This window comes from Aristolochia californica, unplaced genomic scaffold (genome assembly GCF_029961685.1).
Source record: "Aristolochia californica isolate CCGP_79_NKW_82.1479 unplaced genomic scaffold, dmAriCali1.0.hap1 SCAF_2, whole genome shotgun sequence".
Lineage (NCBI taxonomy): Eukaryota > Viridiplantae > Streptophyta > Magnoliopsida > Piperales > Aristolochiaceae > Aristolochia > Aristolochia californica.
The window spans coordinates 40,361,048-40,385,487 of NW_027181881.1; the positions used below are offsets into that span (position 1 = coordinate 40,361,048).

General features: G+C 36.7%; 1 protein-coding gene across 2 annotated transcripts; it reads left to right on the plus strand.

Moving 5' to 3' along the window:
• The first annotated feature begins 16,538 nt into the window (after window positions 1-16,538).
• LOC137955920 (uncharacterized) lies at window positions 16,539-20,191 on the plus strand. Of its 2 annotated transcripts, none has more exons than XM_068803148.1 (6): window positions 16,539-16,853; window positions 16,959-17,008; window positions 18,500-18,626; window positions 18,809-18,913; window positions 18,997-19,660; window positions 19,763-20,191. In XM_068803148.1, the coding sequence occupies exons 1-5, from the start codon at window positions 16,742-16,744 to the stop codon at window positions 19,620-19,622; spliced, it is 1,020 nt and encodes a 339-aa protein (XP_068659249.1). In that variant the 5' UTR covers window positions 16,539-16,741; the 3' UTR covers window positions 19,623-19,660; window positions 19,763-20,191. The 2 variants fall into 2 exon arrangements, with proteins under 2 accessions (XP_068659249.1, XP_068659248.1); XM_068803147.1 differs by lacking the exon at window positions 19,763-20,191 and having other exon boundaries at window positions 16,553-16,602; window positions 16,707-16,853; window positions 18,997-19,754.
• Window positions 20,192-24,440: the final 4,249 nt, after the last annotated feature.

Genomic DNA, 24,440 nt, shown 5'->3' on the forward strand with positions numbered 1-24,440 from the left:
CCTAAGCTGACCACCAATGCAGCGTCGACCTCAAAAAAATTGGGACCAGATCCTCCACCAAATCGCTAAAAAGAAAATAAATTTTTACGCAACCTCAGAATCCAATAGCGAACTCAAAAAAATTTGAGCGAAAAATACGTGACCCTTTTCGGCGCCTTCTGAGATGTGTTATGTGGAAGAAGCTTCATTTCCCTTGATGAAGCCAAAAAAAAAATGTTGCTTGAGACTTCAAAGAAACCACCCAAAATCGGTGCCCAAAATCGCCAACCTCTCGGCGAATGGAACCCCAACAGAATGAAAAAAAAAGGAAAGAGGGGCGAACGAAATCTAACCTCTTTGCCAACGTAACCTCAACGGAGTGAGAAACCAATGAGAGCTACAAAAACCTCCGAAATTGACCCAAAAGGCACCGAAAATAATTGCCAAAAAAGGCGAGAGAGATGGAGAAGCATCCGTTGTCGGAAAAATGCACACCTTGCGCCGACAATGAAAAAATCAGAGAAGGAGGAGAAGCGTCTGCTCTAATACCATATTAGAACTTCAGATGAACAAAGAGCCATTGAGCTCTGCTCGTCAGGGAGGCACAACCGAGAAGACCCAGCGAAAAATAATGTTTTCTGATTTTTTCTGTTTACAAGTTACAACAAAGGCTTTATACAATAGAGAGGTAAAACAGTAAAAATACAAACATTTCAGAATAATGAAATAATAAAATAATAAAATAAGAAATGGTATTTACACTCTAATAATCCAAAAAAATAATTTCCGAGAACATACCATAGCGGGGGAAATTCACAAAATCTTTTTTTTTTCTAAAATATAGTGCAAATTGAAGGGTTTAGAACATAGTGACTAACTATCAACATTTCGAGAGAAGATAGAAATCAAATAGGAAAATGATCTGGAATCCAAAAAAAGGATTTGCCGGGTGGTTGGTGGTGTAAGATTTTGGAAGAAAATGATTTTGTTTTCTTTTAGGGAATAACATATGAATTTAGAATAAGCAACGATAATATAAAAATGAGTTCTTGAAATCTAATAACAATAGAGAGAGTGATATAGATAAAGATAAAGATAATGATAGAGATAAAGATAACAGGTGATTTAAACAGAGACACACTCAAATTGTAAGTGATTGAATTAAAGACATACTCAAATTGTAGAGTTGTTGTCTCTATTGTAATTCTATAAATAGTGCACACTTGATCAATGATAAATACAACAATATTATTCTACATTCTTATATTTTACATGGTATCAGAGCTCCCGATCGATTAATCAGAACCAGTCTACCATCGATGGAAATCCTTATGGGAAGTAGTCGCCATCACTATACAATTTTGTCGCCCCAACTACCTCTAGTGTTGCTGCTCTTCCTCTGGACGATGCGATTCCGTCCACCCCAGCAGCTGCCTTGCCATCGGACGATGAGATTCCGTCCGCCCCAACTGTTGCTCTTCCACCGGACTATGCGATTCTGACCGCCCTAGCCGCTGCCCTTCCATCGAAAGATGAGATTCCGTCAACCCAAACCGCCTCCAGTGCCGCTACTCTTCCTTCGAACAATGTGATTATGTCCGCCTTAGCCGCCTCCAATGCCACTCATCTTCCCAACCGCTGCTCTTCTTAGCCGCTACCAGTGTCATTGCTCTCTCTAAACCACTTTCGAGAACATGCTTCCTCTTTTTAAAGATTAAGATTAGACTCTCCTCTCAAAGCTCCATCTTGCGAGGGCATAGTAGAGATAAAGAAATAGATAATGATAGAGATAAAAATAAACAGTGATTGAATTAGAGACATTCAAATTGTAGAATTGTATTCACCACTCTCTCTGTTGTAATTCTATAAATAGTATACACTTGATCAATTGATAATTACGATAACATTATTCTACATTCCCATATTCTACAGAGAGTTCCATAACGAATTAAAATATCTATAAAAATATTATAAGAAGAAAATATAGCATAGAAGAAGCTAAGGCAATTACACTATGTAAAGCGAAACCTAAATCATTTTCCAAATCCTTTTTCCAAAAATATAGTGTTAGCAGGGATTTAGAATATTGAGGCTTACAATTAATATTAAACTTAAGAACAAAAAGGAGAAAGAGTAGGTTTGAACTAGGCTTAATATAGATGGCATCGAGTCGAGACGAGCTCGAACCTGAATATGTTCAAACTCGGTTTGATTTAAATACTTCCAAGTTGAGCTCGAGCCAAGCCCAGCTTCGAGCCTAAAATTGAAATCAAGCTCGAGCCCAATAATTTTAACCGAGTTTGAGTTCGAGCTCCAATCTACATTTAAAACTTTGCATAAAATACATGTACCAATTTGGGTATTGGATTCCTTGGGCCATTGAGGTTCATTCACTTGAAGTGCCAAGTTAAGGTCCATGCACCCCACTAACAGGAGAATTTTCTCCTTCCAATCAGTATAATTGTCTCCATTTAGAGGAATAATATAGGAGGAATAAAAAATTTGAATAGATAAAGTATGAATAATTGCAAAATAAACAACAAACTTACTAAAACATGCAATGAAGTCAAATATTGAATATTTACCCATGTAAATAAATTCAAATAAATAAATCAATATGTCATTATAATCTTTCCTGTGGGTTTAGATTATAACTCATAAGCAATTTATATCACTTTATGATGGGATCAAAATTTATCTATAAAGGAATTTTCAAGGCCTGAGGGCAACTAGTATTATTATTATTTTTTAAAATATTTCTATCCCTTCCCAATTAATCACTTAAATATAAAATTTACCCTATGAGGTTAAATTATTATATCTCCATGATTAACCATATTTTTTATGTCATTAACTTTATGTGACTAATCTTAATGTAACTAGACATTTTCATAATTAAGAATGTTGTAGCTATTACTCAATTATTCAAATATAAACAAAAATATGACACCTAAATAATTGACTAAAATTGATGCCAAATATTAATTCCTTATATTTAGGCCAACTAAAAATATGCATAAAAAATTAAGTATGCATAAAAATCTAAATAATTTTTTTGATAAGAGAAAAATTATTATAAATATGCATTTATACATTCATATATGCATGTAAAATTATTTAATTCATATGAATTAAATGAGAAATGTCATAAAAATAAATATACTGCTTTTTTAGTTTTTCAAATATCTATTAAATGTATCCAATGATAATACCCAAGGTGAGATGTCCTAGAGGTCATTTCCAAAAAAATTAAGTTGAGGTCGTGGGTTCAAATCCCACCCTCAACAATGAGAATTACTAAGTCAGTCCGGCCTTCACTTGGATGACTCGATTGCATGGTTTGGAATGGGCGAGTTGCATCCGACTTGGTTCGAACCAATTTGTCGTTTTAAAGAGACCACTTCTTTCATATGAATCATTTAATTTTTTATTATGTTTTTGTGTGCTGGAGGTCATCTTCAACCTCCAGCCATGTGAAAAGAGCAGCGCCCTAGGCCACCCTCCATCACCACCTTGACACCGGTGCACCCAACGCCATCCTTGATTATGTTCCAACATGAGCCAAGAAAGCACAACAGACGACTCATAGGGAAATCTGCGACCGTTGACATCATGACCGACGATCAACCAACACAGAGCTTGTTTCCATCGAGGATCGGCCATGCTGAGAAGCTGGATCGGTCGATAGGTTGACATCGATGAGCAATAGACTGATGCGGCAATCTGGCGTACACAACTCCTGGAAAAGCCGATTTGGTCCATAAAAAATTCAATGCCGGCGCATGCAATGTGTTGTTGGGGTGCCTGGTACGCAACCTCCATTGGTGCACTTGGCGCCTACCTCAGTATCTTCCTTGCTTTGGGTTGGCTGGCTCTGCAACCCAAATATCGTGGTTCAATTCAATATCTAATATGGTATTGGAGTAGATTGATTAATTGATCTTCTTTCAATTATTTTTTTGCTTCCTCTGCCTCATCGCCCGTAACGCCTTCTCTGAAAATCACTTCCTTGGTCGAACTTCAATTGAGCCGTAGGAACAAAGCTCTGATATCCCACAACAATCAACCATCCGCCTCCTCTCCCGATCCAGTAAGTGTGAGGTTGAAGACAATGTGCGCTTTCTTTGCAAATCGCTTCCTCGATCGATCGTCCGTGCACCTCTGACGACCCCCACTAAGCCACCGGAAGTGAGTTTCGATGTTCTACAACGGCCGCCCAAGTGCGTCTTCGCTCAGCTCCTCTATCAGCACGAGCTTGAAGATGAAGCCATAAGTGAGCTGCATGTGTGACTTTCACATATGCGAGAGATAGAAAAAAATCTGCTCATTGTTTCTCAATTCAACCTCATTGCCTATTTTACACACGTCGACTCAGTCAAATCAATCACTATGTCTGGTCATGCTGGCTGCACTCATCGCCTAACAACCATAGCCGACCAACTATGGCTATGAACTTAGGTGCCCTAACTTATACCAGTCGTCTTTGACCTCTTACATATCTAGGGTTTTGTTAGATTTGTGGTATCCAAGGGCACTTGACTAAGCAATGTCCATCATTTTAACTCGTACCAATCCAGCCCACCAACACAGGATTTCCACCTTCTCATACTTCAACAACACCATGACAACCACAAGCTAATTATGCTGCTAATGTCACCTCCAACAATCCAGCTTGATTACTTGATATTGGAGCATCTCACTATGTCACAAAATACTTCGAACAACTTATCTCTTTATACATCCTATACCAGCTCAGATGATGTTATGATTGGCAATGACACTAGTCTCTCTATCACCCACACCAGTTCTATATCTCTTCCAAATCTCTGTACTACATTTACTTCGAATGATGTCCTTTGCATACCAAACATGCAAACAAACCTCATTTCTATCTCTCAATTTTGTACTAATAATAATGTTTTAATTAAAATTTTTTGTTAAATTTATGGAAAAGAGAAATACTTCATTGACTTCATTAACTTATTATAATCAGAGTCTATGAACCTCAATTTATAAGAGAGGAAGGTAATAAAGTCCAATTACAATAAAACTACATTTGTCCCAATTACACCCAAACTCTAACACTTAAGGATAAACCTTAGCATAATTAAATAACTCAATATAAATAGAAGACAAACATAACTCAAACTAGAACCCTTCTATTACGGGACCATAAGATAAAGATGTCAGCTTGTGGTTATCTTTGAAAGTCCTTTTTGTTCTTCCAACCAGCTTGTGGTTATCTTTGTGAGTCTTGATCTTCCAACTGATGTGATAAGGATGGCAACTCGTGGTAATCATAGTGGGTCCTACTTCTTATGTGCTTGGGCCCTTCTTGTGGGTCTTCTTTAGTCATGTGGCCCATCTTTTCATACTCTTAGATATGTGAGCTGGAGCCCATCTTCCAATAATTTTCCATCTTCCTTTCATGTAAAGGATCTTTGCATGGGGGGAATCCATTTGACAGGCAACACTAGAGATGAAGTGTATGAGTGGACAACTTACAAATCTTTGTGTTCTCCAATGCTCGCCTTCTCTCAAGTCAAAACCATATTATCCAATTGGCATCATCGATTAGGTCATCTCGCTCTTCCCATTTTGACACATATTTTGTCTAGTTATTATTTAAACTTTTCTAATCCATTCCAAAATAATTTTCATGTCATGCATTTCTTTGCAATAAAAGTCATAAAATACCTTTCCCAACTTCATCTCTTACCTCTACACAACCACTTGAAATAATTTTTTCTGATTTATGGACTTCTCTAGTTTTGTCACAAGATGGTTTCAAATACTATGTCATTTTCGTTGATCATTATACTAAATACATCTAGTTTTATCCACTCTAATGAAAATCTAAAATTTAGGAAGTTTTTCACCGTTACAAAGGCATTGTGGAAAATTACTTCAAAATAAAAATTATCACATTCTATTCAAACAATGATGCAGAATATATGGGCCTCAAATATTACCTTTTCTTTAAATGGCATCTCTGACCTAATCACTCCACCCCATACACCTGAACACGATGACTACTCAAAAAGATGACATTGTCATATTATTGAAACTGGTCTCACCTTACATTCTCATGCCTCCCTCCAATTACCTTTGGGTCCCATGCCTTTGCCACTATTGTCTATTTAATAAATGTTGGAAGATGGGTCCATGCCCACACGACCAAGAAAGCTCACACATCCAAGTGTATTAGAAGATAGGCTCAAGCCCTTAAGACCAAGGAAGGCCGACACATCCAAGAGATGTGAAAGATGGGCTCAAGGCCAACAGACCAAGGAGAAGGCCCACAAACCCATACAATGATAGTAGGAAGGTAAATAAAGAGTCATCTCATAGAGATGGCATTGATGTAATTAATTTAAGTTCTAGGGGTATTATTATAATATTTTAAGTTGATTAATCTATAAATTGAGCAAGGGAGAGGGTTAGGACAATAAGTCTATAACCTTTTCTTTCTCCAATTTTCTCCCAATGGGTATCCTTCTCTTTTTCTCCATGAGTTAAATCCATGGAGTCCTGAAAATCAACAGGACCTTCAACTGACCGCAACCAAGGCCGTGGAAGAAATTATAGAGGAGGTTGAGGAAGAGGTGGAAGGAATGGTTTTGTCAAAACAGACGGCAGTGAATGCACCCATTGTGGGAAATATGGCCACACTTTAAATTAGTGTTTTAAAATCCATGGCATACTGAATTGGGTTAAGGATAATCAAATTTCAGCAAGTGATACAAAGGAGGACTAGTCTACCCCACTAGCAGATAAGAAAACCCTTATCGATGATGAGTATGACTTATTCCAGAAAATGAAAACTCTGATGGTCTCTCCTCCAAGTTCCTCCTCAACTGCTATTGCCACCACCTCTTCAGGTATGCTCTCTACTACTTCCTACTCTTCATCCTGGATAATTGACTCAAGGGCCTCCGAGCATTTCACTGGTAACAAAAATCTACTCCACTCAGTTTCTCTTTGTCTCTCGAATAAATTTGTTACCATAGTTGATGGCTCCCAAACTAAGAATTCACCTCTGTTACACCATCACTTCCGCTCACAAATATTCTTTTTGTTCCTACCTTTCTTTTGAATCTTTTATCTGTTAGTTAGCTAACACAACATTTCAATTGCTCAATTACCTTCTCATCCACTTCGTGTGTATTTCAAGATCTTATAACGAAGCAGGTGATTGGTGGAGGCCGTGAACAAGGGGGGCTCTTCTACCTGGACGTGCCTCAAATAAATGTCGTCTCAATTAAGGAAATTGAGACAAGTCTATGGCAAAATCGTTTGGGACATCCATCCGCACAATCTCTTCATCTTCTTTTTCCTACCTTTAAGGAAAGGTCAACTTTAAATTGTGAAGTGTGTCAACTGAGCAAACACCAGAGGTCCACATACTCACCTCATCCAGAACTTAAAAGTGTTGCTCCTTTTTCATTGATCCACACAGATGTATGGGGACCCTTGAGTGTCTCAAACATTTCTCGAGTCAAGTACTTTATTACCTTTATTGATGATTTTACTTGTACCACATGGCTATTTCTTTTTAAAGAGTGATCTGAAATACCATCCATATTTAAATCCTTTCATGCCATGATTGTCACTCAATTTGGTATGATAATGCCAAAGAATATACTTCTAGAGATCTTGGCTATTTTTGTCAAGAGAATGACATTATCCATCAAACATCTTGTGCCTACACCTCCAATAGAATGGTGTAGCATAACAGAAGAACTGTCACCTTCTCGAGATAACTCGTAGCTTATTGTATATCATGAAAGTAACATACTTTTATTGGTTGCATGCCATCCTTACTGTATCCTTTCTTATAAATAGGCTACCCTCTTCCGATTTCGGTCATAAATCCCCATATTCCTTATTGTTTCCACATGGTGATCCTTTTTCGCTTCCCTTGAAAGTCTTCAGTTGTACATGTTTTATTCATATTACCTCCCCATAACAAAGTAAACTTAATCCAAAATTTGTCAAGTGTATCTTCTTAGGATACTCTTGCACATAAAAATGTTATATTTGCTACAATCCCACTCTCAAAAGGTTACCTAAGGATGTAATTTTTTTTGAAGACTCTTCATACTACCCTAACAATGCTCCTCCAAGTCTCTCTTCTGTACCAGCCTCTCCTCGACTGGTTGTGCCCCGTGCTACAAAAAACTGTTTAACCCCCTAAAGCACTGGCTGGCACCACACCTACGGAGTTTGCGGATCCCATCGAGGTAAGTCCATCTTTTCATATTCCTTTTGGACCACAATATGATACTTGACTCATTGCCTTAAGAAAAGAACCCAAAACTTGCACTAGGCCCTCTACTTCTCACCCCATATCCAATTCTGTGTCTCACCATCGCTTCATGTTGTCAATTTCTTGCATCTATCCCCTCAATCTTTGTCCCATAGTCCTATCAGTAGGCTCTGAAACATCTAGGGTGGAAGGCGGCAATGGACGAAGAAATACAGACACTCTATGAAAACCAGACATGGGCTCTATTTCCTCTTCCCTTAGGAAAAAAACTTGTCGGCTAAAAATGGGTCCTTATAGTTAAACACAATCCGGATGGGTCAGTTGCTCGCCTTAAGGCCCGCCTCATTGCCAAAGGTTATACACAGTGTTATGGGATTGATTATGAAGCATTCTCTCCAGTGGCCAAAATGAACTCGGAATGTATTTTATTATCTCTTGCTGCTAATTCTTCTTGGTCGATCTATCAACTTGATGTGAAAAACGCTTTTCTCATTGGGGATATAAAGGAAGAATTTATATGCAACAACCACCTGGATTTGTGGTTGAGGGGAGTCAGTCTATCGATTGAAGAAATCCTTTTATGTTTTGAAACAATCTCCTCGTGCATGGTTTGATAAATTTAGCCAAACACTCATACGGGCCGGATTTTACAAATGTTCCATAGATCACTCCGTGTTTTTTAAAGACACACCTAAAGGAAAAGTGGTTTTGGCCGTATATTTTGATGATATTGTCTTAACTGGCAGCGATCTTGAGGACATTTAGGAAACCAAGGAAAAGATATGTGAAAAATTCAAGACAAGATCTTGGACTACTTAAATATTTATAGGTATTGAAGTGCTATAGTCCAAACATGAGATTATACTATCTCAAAGGAAGTATGTCTTTGATCTATTGGAGGAGACAAGAATGATGGGTTGTAGACCAGCAAAAATCCCTATGGACTCCAATACAAAATTATTTACAAGCATTGGAGAAGATATGAATATCGAAAAATATCAAAGACGTGTGGAGAAACTCATTTATCTTTGTGTAACAAGGTCGGATATATCATACGTAGTAAGTGTTGTGAGTCAATACATGCAAAAATCACAACTTACTCACTTGCAAGCACTAGAGAGAATATTGCGGTATTTGAAAGGAGCTACAAGAATATGACTTCTCTATAAGAACCATGGTCACTTCAACATAGAAGGGTTCTCAGGTGCAGACTAGGTCAAATCCCTGGATGATAGAAAATCCACTTTGGGATATTGTACAATGGTAGCAGGAAACTTGATAATATGGAAAAACAAGAAGTAGAATGTAGTTGCAAGGTCCAGTGCAGAAGCAAAGTACAGGGCCATGACACACATAGTTATAGTTAGTGAGCTTCTATTGGTCAGATCCCTTCTCACGGAACTGGGACTCTATAAAGAAGCCCCTCTGGATCTACATTGCGATAATTAGGCGGCAATACATATCACCTAAAATTCAGTCTTCCATGTGAGAACAAAGCACATTGAGGTAGACTACCATTTCATACGAGGGAAATTCCAAGCCGACATATTATCTCTCAAACATATCTCCACACAAGGGCAAGTTGCAGACATTCTCACTGTTATAATGTGGGACCCACCATGGTGCATGAGTTGGTGGGACCCACCATGAGGACATGGGATACAAAGAAGAGTCCTTACCTAGGCTAGCATGAGTTAAGAAGATAAGAAGCACAAAATAAAATGAGTTAGAAGACTTGAAGATCAACTGGGACCCACAAAGATACCACGAGTTGGTAATCTTATCAATATGAGCTTGAAGATCATGTGGGACCCACAAGGATAAGGCCACGAGCTGGCCTCCTCCCTTATATTCACGTTATTGAAGAAGAGTTCTAGTTCAACTCATATTAGACTTCTAGTAGATTGTGTTATCTATTCATGATAGACTTATCTTAGAGAGTTAGAGTTGGAATGTAATTAGGAGATTGAAAAGTTAATTGTATAAGGACTCTATCACTTCCTCTATTATAAATAGAGGTGTTGTAATTCGGAATTAATCAAATTACACATCTCCTTCTTGAGTAAATCTCTCTCTCACTCAATTGCTTGGCACACATCTCTCTTTTATTTTTTTTCTTCTCTCTACCCGATAGCTCTTCTTCCCTTTTCGTATTTTTTTCTCCTTTCTCTTGCTCAAAATATTGGAAAAAGAAATCCTAAATTCAGCACTCACCAAACCAGTCACTCATATGATCTTGTTCACCATCTGTAGCAACTTGGGTATTTATGATGTTTTCTCACTGCCAACTTGAGGGGGAGTCTTACAAGGTGGGGATCCACCATGACCACACGAGTTGGCATGATGAGTCACCACGTGAGGTGTCATGATGAGTCATCACACGAGCTGGAATATTTATCACATGAGTTGGAAGATTTGGCAATCTTCCTTGATTAATGTAATTGATTTATCTCACCTTGATTTATGTAGATTTGGATAAATATGATTGATGTAATTAGGGATATTAGGATCCTAACGTATCTTTGAAATTTATCTAAATATGTAATGGAAATAGTATAAATAGGGGTCTTGGTTGAAGGGTTCAATCAAGCTCTCCACTTCTCAACTTGTAGAAGAATCTCTCTCTAGCCTAAAGTCTTTTTCTCTCTTTTCTCTTCTCTCCTCTCCACCCAAGCTCTCTTTGCTCTTTTTCTTCTCCTCTCTCATCTTGCTCAAGCTTTCAATTATGGGGTCCTAAATTCGACAATGATGTTCTCTCACCCTTAACTTGATGGGAGTGTTGGAAGATGGGCCAAAACCGATACGACCACGGAAGGCCTACGCATCCAAGAGATGTGGAAGATGGGCTCAAGGTCCACAGACCAAGGGGAAGGTGCATACAATGATGTCAGGATGGTAAATAAAGAGTCATCTCATAGAGATATCATTAATGTAATTAATTTAAATTTCAAGGGTGGTATTATAATATTGTAGTTCTATCAATCAGGGGGAGGGTTAGGACATAAGTCCATAACCTCTTTTCTCTAATGTTTTCTCTCAATGGGTGTCTCTCACTTTTTCTCCATGAGCTAAATCCATGGAGTCCTGAAAATCAACAATAAACAAGATGCCAACCCCTACGCTAAATCTATCATCTCCCTATGAGTTAATTTTCCACCAAATGCGAAATTATTCTACACTAAAGATTTTTGGCTATTTATGCTATCCTTGGCTTCGCCCATACACATCTCACAAACTTGATCAAAGGTCTAAACCATGTGTATTTCTTAGTTACTCTTTATCTCAAAGTGCGTAATTGTGTTTTAACCCATCTACATAAAAAATATTTGTTTCTCATCTTGTCAAGTTTGTAAAGTTAGTCTTCTCGTACACCTTCCTCAATAATCACTTATCACGTCTCACCTCTACCATAGATACCTAGATTCCCCCTGTGTTTACTATTCCATCAACTTTGTCACGACAATTGACTTCTAACACTCCACCTCAAGGATGCCATCAAGATATGTCTCCTTCTAATGATAATTCACAAACCTTTCAGTTACCAACACATCACACATATACTGAATAACAACCACGACCCATCCAACCATTACAAATGCTAGCCATCCATCCATCGAAACCCAATATACCACCCAACAACTCACCCAACATTGCATGATCACTAGGGCCAAAAACAATATCTGTTAACCCATTCAAAAATTCAACCTTCACACCCACCTACCATCCCAACCCGACATTGAACCTACCTCTATGACTCAAGCTCTCAAAGATCATAACTGGCGTTAAGCTATGTCTAAAGAATATGATGCTCTTGCTCATAATGGGATATGAGAGTTAGTTCCTCTTGATGGTATAACTAATCTTGTGGGTTGTAAGTGAAATTTTCAAATTAAAAAACACTCTAATGGGTCCATTGACACGTTTAAAGCTCGTCTTGTGGCCAAAGGATTTCATCAACGACCAAGTATGGATTACCATGGGACCTTTAGCTCGGTTGTTAAGCCCACCATAGTGAGACTTGTACTTAGTATCGTAGTTAACAATTGTTGGTCCATTCGTCAACTCGATATCAACAATATCTTTCTTTAAGGCTGACTCTAAGAAAATATTTATATGGCACAACCTCTATGCTTTGTTGATTCAAAACATCCAACCTATGTTTGCAAATTTCATAAAGCTATCTATGGTCTCAAGTAGGCTCCACGAGTTTGGTATCATGAACGACGTTAATTTCTTGTGGCGTCAGGATTCAAGAATTCCCACTCTAATACTCTCCTATTTACTTTCAATACTAGCAATTATGTCCTATTTCTATTGGTGTATATCGATGACATCATTATTATTGGTAATAGTGATGACCATATTTCTCAATTTGTTGATTGCCTTGCTCATTGTTTCTCTCTGAAAGATCTCATTTCTTTCTCTTACTTCCTTGGAGTTGAGGTTACTCCGCATTGCAATGAGGTATTACTCTCTCAACGCAGATACATCCAAGACCTGCCCAAAAAGTTTCATATGGAAGATGCTAAACCTATTCTCACCCTATTTCCGACAAACTCTTCATCACTCACATTGGCCTTAGGCTCTCCACTTTCTGATCCATCTCAATTTTGTGAAATAGGTGCAACCTGCATATCTCTTTCTCACTCGGCCTAATATTTCCTTTGCTTTCAATATGATGTCATAGTTTATGCATCAACCGACTGACAAACACTGGGTACTTGTCAAATAATTTTAAGGTATTTATATCACACATTGGATAAAGGGCATCTTCTACAGCGTACGTCTCATGTTGTAAACTTGTAGTGACTTTGCAATCTTCTCCTATAGTCTGTTGTGATAATATTGGTGTCACTCAGTTAAGCTTCAAACCTAGTTTCTCTCCAGAATGAAACATGTACTAGTTGATTATCCCTTGCTCCGTGATCAAGTTCAATCTAGTCTACTTCGTATTGCTCATATTGCTTCTATTGACCAACTTGCTGATGTTCTTACAAAGCCATGCCACGGTCACAATTTTAGTTGCTAAGAGACAAGATTGACCTATCTAATCGTGACCTGTCTTGAGGGGGCATGATAGGGGATTAATAAAGTCTTTGATTTATCTTCCCTTCTTCCAAATAAGCTCTCTGTTGTATTTATCACTTTGTTGTAATTATCTCTTCTGTTAAGCTTATAATTTTCAGTTAAGCTTATCATTGTAAACTGTATAAATATCACTTTCATTCAATACAAATATCATGGTTCAATTCAATATCTAACAATTGTATCATCTGTTTGATGGCTTTGGGTTTGCTACCATCTCCTAGAGCTTGGAGGTGATAACTGGACAGGAGGTGGAAGGATTTGGGGTTGATGCTAGCGAAGGGTAGAGTAGGGTAAGAGAAGCGGAGGGGATAGTGGAAGACAGATCAACTGTAGAAATTTGTAGAGCTGGTGGGTCAAAACACCTACTAAGGCATCGAGGTGATGCAAGCTAGGATAATGATTTAGGACGGTGGGTAAAGGAATCCGACTTGGGATGTTTTAGTGCAAGCGATATATTGGGTTCGACATTCTAGTTTGCGGTCAAGGGTCTAAAAACTCATTATTTGTCTGAGGTGGGTGGTTCCGTCCACCACTGATGGGTTAGGTACTTGGCTTTTCGTACTTAACAAACCGATCTTTTGGGTTATATTGGCTAGGGGTTTGCCATGGTATCAGAGATGGGCACCACGTTCCGCTTTCGAATCCCGAGTGAAGCTATAGGGAATGGGAACGGTGGGTGTCAGAGCTGGGTGGTTCCGTCCACCACTGATAGGTTAGGTACTTGGCTTTCTGCACTTAACAGACCGGTTTTTTGTTTTGTATTGGCTAGGCGTTTGACATTATTACCTTGTGAACTTTATCTAAAATTCTTTATTATTACCCATTATTATTCTTTATTTAAATAAAATAATTTTTTTATATAAATTAAGGTTTAATTTTATAATTTTAAATAAATAACAAATTAAAACACTAACCAAAGTTGGGATTAGTTGGGGATATAAAAACGGGTGGAGACAAAGTCGAGATGGGGTTTGAGAACAGATATCAGTTCAGGATTGTAGTGTAGACAAAGATTATTTAGGATTATTTTTGTCATCATGCTTTAAGTCAAGATTCAGGATCGAGTTCAAAATTTCAAAAATCCGATCCATACCGGCCTTACTCTATTCCTTGATGGTTTGAAAAATAAGTTTTATATTAAGTTTATGGAGTGAAGATAAAAATAATAAACCATAAATTGTATAATAGTTATAATAACTTATATGTATCAATTAAATGATCTCTTAATTTATGCTCAAATTAAATGAGGTTCCCCATTGAATCTAATCCATACCACACAAGGTGGCGAGAGCACAGGGCACAACGGAGGTAGGGCCCAGGGGCAAACTGTAAAAAAAAGAAAATTTGGAAACGTGAATATGTGGCATGCCAGTATGCCATGTAGGAGCTGTTATGAAAAGTGCACTTACCATTATACTTTTTCTAAATTTCTTTTATTTGTTTACTAATTTCTAATTCGTGAGTACTTAGGTGGGGTTAGTGCACTTTGTAAGTGCTGGGGGAAAGTGGGAGGGAAAGTGAAGTACTTTCCCCAGTGAAAGTGAGAGGGAAAGTGAAGTAGTTAGTATGCACAATGGAAAATATAGTGTAAAGTACTTATTTGTGTTAGTGTGCACAATGTAAAGTGCAGTGTAAAATACTTGTTTGTATTAGTGTGCACAATGTAAAGTGCAGTGTAAAGTACTTCTTTGTGTTAGTGAGCACAATGGAAAATACGGTGTAAAGTGTAGCTAGATTATTTATTAAATAAAATATTTTGATATATCTGACTTTCAGAGAATTAAATTAATATTAGTTAATAAATAAAATATATTAAATATAACAATTAAACAAATGCTTACTTTTATATTATTGAAACTGTAATCAAAATGTAATTTAGTAATATCTAAATGTGAAATAATTATATAAAAAGGATATTATAAATAGTTATTAACTTAATATATATTAGTAATATCAAAATAATATTAATTTGTTAACATAATTTATAAAAAGTAAAATATTTACACAAATACTTACTTTTATAATAACCAAAAACCTATTGAAATTATTATATTAAAAGTGTTTAAATTTTCAATCTTATACTAACGTATATATGTAGTTATATTTTTTTAAATTCATTACCCAACATACTCAGCAATTCCAGTCATTCTAAAATCTGAATCTGTGATACTCACACAAGTACTTATTCTAATACCTAACATGCTCACCTTTTGCATACATCACAAACAACACAAATTTTCACAAGCACTTGAGCTAACACCTATGCTCACCCTTTGTGCACCTCATAGACAACACAATTCACCACAACCCAGGCCAGCCATTAATGCCACTACCCATATTAACCTAATTATGGTGAAATGTTCTTGAAATAATTTCTGGTGGCAAACCCCTCTTCTATATGTAAAACTACGTTACAATTCATTGCAGAATAAGGTTATTGTGAGCATCACATTGGAGACTACATCGATTTTCGCAATCAAAACCTATATGATAAAATCAAGAGGTATTATGTTAATAACAAAAGCAATACTTACATTACTCAAACCAAGTGATCTAAAAAAGTTGATTGATGGCCGAAGTAATTAGCCATTCCCACACCAGTGAGAGAGCTTGCAGAGGTAGAGGAACGATTCCGAAAATGGAGCCAAAAATTAAAATGAGAAGCAGACGAACCATTCAGAAACAATAAGAAGAATAACTATCGATTTCCAGGAAGAAGGGTTTACCCTAGTTTCTTTCGAATCGAGCCGGAGAGGTTGTAGAGAGGGGAGAGAAGTCACCGAAAGTTGTCGGTGCTAGGGACGGCGAGAGGAAGAGAGTCAGCGAGCACCGGTGAGAGGTTGCAGAAGGGGCGATTGAAGTCGCCGAAGGTCACGAGTGAGAGAGGAGCCGAAATTTTTTTCTCCAAAAACATTTCATTTGATAGCCCTCCCAATAGCCCGATGTAATTGATGGAGGGCAAGTGAATTCAGAGTTCGACCCCTCTGAATTAACTTTCCCTCATTATGCCTAAAACAGGGAAAAATTTACATTTGTAATTTAATTTCCCTCCCAACTTAATAGGGCACTGACGTGTTTTAGCACATTTTACATAATCGCACTAACAGGGCCTTAATAGTAGCACGCTAAACCAATCAAATCGGAAAATAAATAAATAAATAAAAAATTTCTGCCGATCTTTTTGGCTTGTCGTTATCCCTCTCCTAACAGAATCAAAGAAGGGCGATTAATCTCGCATTTGATCGCCACCAGTCTCGCACATTCTGGTTTGAACAATCCGATTCCGTTCGATAAAACCAATAGTTTTTGAACTATCTTGCTCATCTCCTCTCTATTTGTAAGATCATTACATTCCTTTCTTCCCTCTTAGTTCGCAGAGAAGCATCAAGCAGAGTTCAGGAAGTTATGGCTGAGAATCGAAAACCAGAAATTTTTGAGCTCAGCAATGGAAGTATGACTGTAAAGCTCACCAATTTCGGTGCCATCATGATCTCCGTACTCGTGCCAGATTCGAATGGTTTCAATTCGTCTTTTCCTCTTGTTACAACTTCCTTTTCCTTTACTGCTTCTTTATTAATGTACTCATTCGTATTGTGTGTTTGATCTTTTCCGATAATATCAGGAAAACTCGCTGATGTTGTTCTAGGATTCGATTCCCTTGAACCATACCTGGTGAACTCTCATACTTTGATTTGAGTTTTCTCAATTACAGAATTTTCTTGATGTTTAGATTTTAAAGAAAAGCAAGTATCTTGAATGTACGGTTTCGACTCTACATTGCGAGAAAAAACGAAGAGATTTTTGTAGAGAGACCAGAGGCGCTTCATTTTCTTGAATTATCATCGTTTTCTACTGCATATTCCAATGCTGCTCTTGTCAGGTGTTTCTGCTATTATTCGCATACCGACATATTCCGCTATCACACCTAATTTCCGTGACAAGCGCACGGATTGGGATTTGCCCTTGCTTCTAATTTCTATGTCCATTATTTGGTGACTTACGTCTTATTTTTCAGTTGTTTGAATGTTTAGTACTCTTCAATTATTAACTTGCGCTCCCTTCCTTCACGATTTTTCCCTGCCCTACGATGCTGGCCCCCTCCCCCCTGCCCAAGTGTGGTCTGCCTTCCTACCCTTTCCTAAACTTTCTGGCTCCACCTCGATGTTGAACTATGAAAATGCATCAGTTTCTCAAAGTTCTCTCTCTGTTAAGTTTTTCTTAACTGAGTTCAGGTAGTGTTCTGCATGGTTGCAGAGAAAGTTTGGATTTTTATTATTGGGAAAAAATATTCTATTTTACTTTAAACTTTTCACTCCTTAGGATATATGTGGAAGTAACAAGATTTGGTTGAATTGATTATTATTATTCTTTTAATTAATTTGAAATGCTTTTTCTTTGGTTATCTATACCCCCTCTTCTAGAATGTTGTGAGTTTGTCAATAACTTTGGCTGAATTGACATACTGATTTGAAAAAATTCCTTTTATGTTTTTACTCTCTGATTTTGTGATTGGATGATCCCTTGGAAAATGTAGGTATTGTTGAAGAGTCTGAAACTAAAATAAATTAAGTATATCAGGAAGTGCATCCCTATATTTTTAGCTGGGTTTGCCCTTGAATGAACTCTAACTTCTTGACATTAAAATTTAGATAAAAGTTATTTCTAATTAAAAATTTTAGACTGACATTTTTAAAACCTAGAAATGATATCCATTTTTGGTTTTTATAAAGAAGGTACTGCATCTTTTGGACAAACGTTTTGCACTTGTCATTTCGTAGTTTACTTTTAACAGTTTTTATAAGCATTGATATCATCTACTAGCTAAGCCATATGGAGACAGATCTTAGGCCTCAATTTCTTGCCACAAAAATAAGAATACTATTGTTAAGAACAACAAGTAAAACCACTAAAAATGGTTTTATATATTCTCTAATATCAATAAAGCCTTGAGTTGAGTCCTTTTTTCAATGCCCATATCTGGCATGCCTTGGTGCCTGTCAACATGAGTTCTTTGTGGATCATGCACACTTCATAAGCTGAAGGTGACCGATATTGGAGTAGAAAATGAAGCCTTCTGTAACTTTTTAAAGTTATTTAATTCATGTTTATCAACTTTGCTCCATTTGTTTTCTTTGCTAATTGTGTTTTGATTTATTTGAGCAGCAAGCCAAGTCTCCTTATTTTGGTTGCATTGTTGGTCGAGTGGCTAATCGTATAAAAAACGGGAAGTTTACTCTTGAAGGTGTAGAGTATTCTCTACCAATAAACAAGCCTCCCAACAGTCTCCATGGTATGAGACAACTGTCATGGGTTTTTGTTTCCTGTTGTATTGTGATTGGAGAGAAAAAAAAAAAAAGTCCAAATGGAGATTTGAACCACTTTACACTTTTAAGACATAATTATGTGGTTGTTGTTATTAAAGTAAGAATCTCTATCCGGAGCTCTTATATACTCAATTTTACTTCTATCCAGGTGGGCACAAGGGATATGATAAAGTAGTTTGGGATGTGATAGATAGGGCAGCTGGTGAGACCCCATCAATTACCTTCAAATATTTCAGTCACGATGGGGAGGAAGGTAAATTTCTTATTTTCCTTCAACGAAAGATTTGGTGGGCAACATATTCTCTCTTCCACTTATTCTTCAACTTGTAAAATCAGGTTACCCTGGAGATGTTACTGTCACAGCCAAGTACAGTCTTACTTCACGTACTACACTAAGACTTGATATGGAAGCGGTGCCGGAGAAGAAAGCCACTATTGTCAATTTAGCTCAGCATACTTATTGGAACTTAGCCGGTCACAACTCGGGAAACATTCATGAGCATTCCATACAGATTTGGGCTTCTCATGTCACCCCTGTTGACCAGGACACTGTACCTACTGGTGAAATAATGCCTGTGAAAGGTACTCCATTTGATCTGATAACTGAGACAACAATTGGTAGTAGGATTGGTCAAGTACCTGGAGGATTTGACCATAACTTTGTTCTCGACTGTGGAGAAGAGAAGAATGGTTTAAAACATGCGGCTAAAGCGAAGGACCCTTCCAGCTCAAGGGTTCTCAATTTGTGGACTGATGCACCTGGTATGCAGTTCTACACTGCTAACTATGTTAATGGTGTGAAGGGTAAGGGTGGTGCTGTGTACGGAAAACAATCGGCTCTGTGTCTGGAGACTCAAGGGTTCCCGAATGCTATAAACCAGCCAAACTTTCCTTCTGTTGTTGTCAAACCAGGTGAAAAATACAAGCACACCATGGTCTTCGAGTTTTCTGTGGAGAAGTAAGGATCAACTAAGCATGACTTCATGTAATGACCAAGGAAGTAAGGACTGCTTGTTTCCCCTTCTGTGCTTTGGACGCTTGGCTAAATAATATAGGTCTTTTAATCAATATTAATACATCCTTTGTCGCCTTTGTATCCTAGCTTCTTTCACGGGTGCCAAGTCCACAGTTTATGCCAGAGCCGTTAGACTGGAACAGTCTACTTGTATAAGTTGATGATGCAGACCCAATATGCACAGTGAGTGTATGCAGTCAGCGCATTATATCACATTTTATGTAACCATAACTCCCCTGCTTAGGGGCATTGAAGTAATAGATGGAATATATATAAAAATCTGAAGAGCTGAAGAGAACGGTTTGAGGGATTACACTATAGTGGAGTAGGCAGTGCCGGACCATATATCTGTGTGTTTATGTTTTATTGTTTTAATTTCTTTTTTTACAATGGTAAAAAAGTGGGCTGTGTGTGGATCGAGGCCTGTGCTCCCTAAGTTTATTGTTTGCTTTGGGTTTCTTGAGTTGAGAACCAAATTATTTGTGTATTGTGTGCTCTATTTGGAGTTTGTACACGTATCAAGTCCGTTATATGCAAGCTTCGATAAAGTTCCATATTGAAAAATGTTAAGAAAAGTTAGTTGATTGTAAGGTTTACCAATAAGTTTCTTAAGTGGCTAGTAATTTTGAGATAGAATTTGACTCAACCCAATAATACTTCAAACCTCATGAAAAGTCAAGAACTTGAGGTTCATTGCAAACTTGGAGTTTTAAGACATATTTTGCATTCAAAAAGGTTTTAACAAATACATATTCAAATTTTATACATGTTAGAATCATATAGTATCATTAATTGTCATTCTTTAAAAGTATATAAATGAATTGGCATTGGAATGATTAATCAACATCCACCGAAAGTGCATAGGTAAAAAATATAAGCATGACCGATCAACCAAGGTCAATTGATCAATGATCCAAAACATAACCAATTTGTGTTATAAAACATAATTGATCAACCCATTTGGACTGATTGATTAATACTGTCTACGCAAAATAATTTTTTGTTGATTGATCGATCAACCTCTAAGACTGATTGATCATACAAAACTTCGCCAATCAGGGATATTAAACATGATTGATTATAGGAAAGTCATTGATCGATCATAATTGCAAAAAACTATTAGAGGGAATTCTGATTGATCGATCATACTATGTACATTGATCAATCTACTTAAAATGTCAAACCCAATGAGAAGATATTGATCGATCATACCATTGATCACAAGTCATATTTTGACAGAAAATAGCCGTTACAGACAATTGATCTATCATCCACTTTACATTGATCGGTCAATGTAAACTCAACTTTTTAAAAATGGGCAAAAAATAACTAGTTTGGCTTGGGGAACTTATAAATACCCTACCAAACCTCCCATTGATATGTTAATGAATCTTTATTAGTATATCCACAAACATTTATTCGTAATTCTTTGCAAATCTTCCTAAAATGCATTTTTGAGAAAGAGTGAGCCAAACTCTGGACAAATCCCTTCTCTTTTCTCATACCCTCTCCATTGCATACAAATTAGACAAAGCTCCAACATTTTTCATTGTGCTACAAAGGTTGGAGGCTTGGATCTCTCAAAGGAAAAGTTTCTCTCCAATTGATAAATGAGTAAATTTTACCTTCTTTTGAATTTTTGTTTTGAGATAGATTCATCTAAAACTTGATTGAATCTAGATAGAAAGGACATTGCTAGAGCTAGAATCTAGTCAATCTCTTGGGGAGATTATTTTGTAAATTATATATTTGAGCATACACGTGGCTACTCATAGAGCTTGATTAGTAGAATTTCCCAAGTACATGTTCTTGGGCAGTGAATACCAATATGAGAACATCGATAACAAAACATTTGGAGGGTAAGAATGAATTTTTCCTCCAACCCATGAATTGGGATCTTTGGCTTGTGACCAAGAATGCCCCTTTTAAAGCTCAAAAGTTGGAAAATGACATTCTAGTTAGAAAGGACTTCATTGAGTTGACTAGGGAAGGCAAAGAGCAACTCAAAACAGACTCTAAGGCCATCAGCCTATTGTTGCATTCCTAAGGACCAAACGAGTTCAATAGGGTCTCCACATATAAAGACCACAATAAAGATTTGGGACAAATCAGAGGTCACACATGAAGGGACCATTAGAGTGAAGGACTCTAGGATTAGTTTTTCGATTGCCCAATACAATGAATTCAAGATGAAACCGGTCGAATCAATAGTTGAGATGAACTCTAGGTTCACTAATATTATAAATGAATTGAACATCTTAGGAGAAGAGATTTCATTATATAGACAAAATGACAAACTTCTCGAGCTACTTCCAAAGTCATGGGACATGAGGAAGACTGCCATTTGTGAGAATGCTAACTTTAGGACAATGAGCTCGAAAGTGCATCTTGGAATTCTCCTTACTTATGAGATGGAACCTCAAGAAGTAGAGGAAGAACAACCCAAAAGAAAAACTCTTTTTCTAAAGGTCAAAACTTGTGTGGAGAATGACTCTAGTGAAGAAAGCTTCGATGAGGTGATTTTCATCATTAGACATTTACAAATAATGTATTTAAAGAAGAATTTTTTAGAAAAGGCCAAACCAGAACTCAGAAAGACAAATCTCTTAAGAAAACTAATATTTGTTTAGACTTTTGAATATGGAAAACCAGGGCATAGAAGAAAAAAATGCCCCACCTTAGAAGGAAGAACCTCATCCTCAAGCAAATATCCAAAGAATAAGAAGAAGAAAGTCTTGATCTTAGCTTAGGATTCTAATTTATCCAAATAAAATTTTTTGAAGAAAAAATACACTTTTTATCTTTATCCTTTTCCCTATATAGCATGAAATATTCTTTGATAATAGTTACTTACTGCCAAAAGATATTTTTTTCCCAAGAGTAGTAGGAAATTATTTTCTACAGAAAATGGAAGGTTTTTGTCAGAGATATTATTTTTTGCCAAAAATTATTTATTTGATGAAAAAATTATTTTGGTCGATGATTGCTTATACTTTTTGGTGGCAAAGTGTATTTTCACAGGTAAAGATTATATTTATCAAAAAAAATTGATTTCATTGTCAATTTTTTTTTCACCTAAAGTCATTTTCCTTGTAGTGGATTTGAGGATCAACCTACCCTTCACCTGTTGCGATGGAAAGTGGGTTCTATTTCACATCGCTTCCTACTTGTCTAAGCACTCTAACTTGATGAAATTTTTTATTCTGTACTCCCTATATTGATATTGGGTTTCCTCAAACACTCAAGGGCTAAAGTAGTCATAGCATGCTACAAATGTAATGCTCCCAATTGTTGTCTTATATGTAAATTCCTAATACAATAGGGCCATGTACTATTTTTCTAATTTCTCAGTTATGATCTTTTATTTTGAATCTGAGACTAGGCTGTTGATCGCGTGTTGACTCCCTTCTTGATTTTGATGATAAAAAAACTTAATAGAGCTGATAATTATAAATCTAGTATTTCATATATGTTTCCTTCAATAGACATTAATTTCAAAGTCTAAAGCATCAAATTGAATCTAGCTTCTCATGGACCTCAAGCATCATTGAAAGTCAAGAAATCTTGAAAAATTAGTCTTGAAAGATGAAGACAAATTGAAAACTAGAGTTTTAGGACTTATTAAGAAATGTCAAAGCTCAATATTTGTAAAAGAGAGTTGTCCAACTCCTTCCAATTTGATGTACAATTCAAAGTTGGAGTTTTAGGACACAACATTCATTCAAACATGTTTTAAAACCATCATATACACATTTCAAACATGTTTTAAAACTATCACATACACATTTCAAACATGTCAGAAGTACTTAGGATCATTCATTCCCATGCTTTAAAAGTACATTACATGAACTGACATTGGAATGATCGATCAACATCTGCCAATAATCGATCATCCAACAGCGCACATGCCAAAATTATAAAGCATGATCGATCAACCTAAGTTGATTGATCGATCATCCAGAATATGGCCAAACCGTGTTGTAAAGCATGATCAATCATCCTATTTGGACTGTTTGATCTGTACTACCCAAGTAAGGGAATTTCATGCTGATTGATCCAACAACCTATGAGACTGATTGATCATACAAAACTTTGTCAGTCCAGTACATAAAGCATGATCAATCATAGGATTGATCGATCATACTTACAATGCTCCGCTAGAAGAAATTCTGATTGATCAATCATACCATATCATTGATCGATCAAATTAAATGTTAGATCCAATAGAAAGATATTGATTGATCATACCATCCATCAATAAGATACATTTTGGTTAAAAAAATATTCGTTACACTTGATTAATCGATCAATGACTTTATAGTGGTCGATCAATGTAAACTTTGATTTTTGAAAACAAGCAAAAAATGATTAGTTTGGATTGGGGAACTTATAAATACCTCACCAAACCTCCTATTGAGAAGTTAATAAACATTTATTGGTACATCTACAAGCTTTTACTTTCAATTCTTTGAAATCATCCCAAAGTGCCTTCGTGAAAAAGAGTGAACTTACACTCTGGAAATTTCCATACTCTTTTCTCAAATCCTCTCCTTTGCATCTGCATTAGACAAGTTCCATCATTTCCATTGTGCTACAAAGATGGATGCTTATATTTCTCAAGAAGAATATTTTTGTATTTTTCTTTTGAGAAAGGTTCATCTAGAACCTATTGAAATCTAGATAGAAAAGGCCTAGCTAGAGCTAGAACCAACCCAATCTCTTAGGGAAATTATCTGTAAAAGCATGTATTTGAGCTACACGTGGC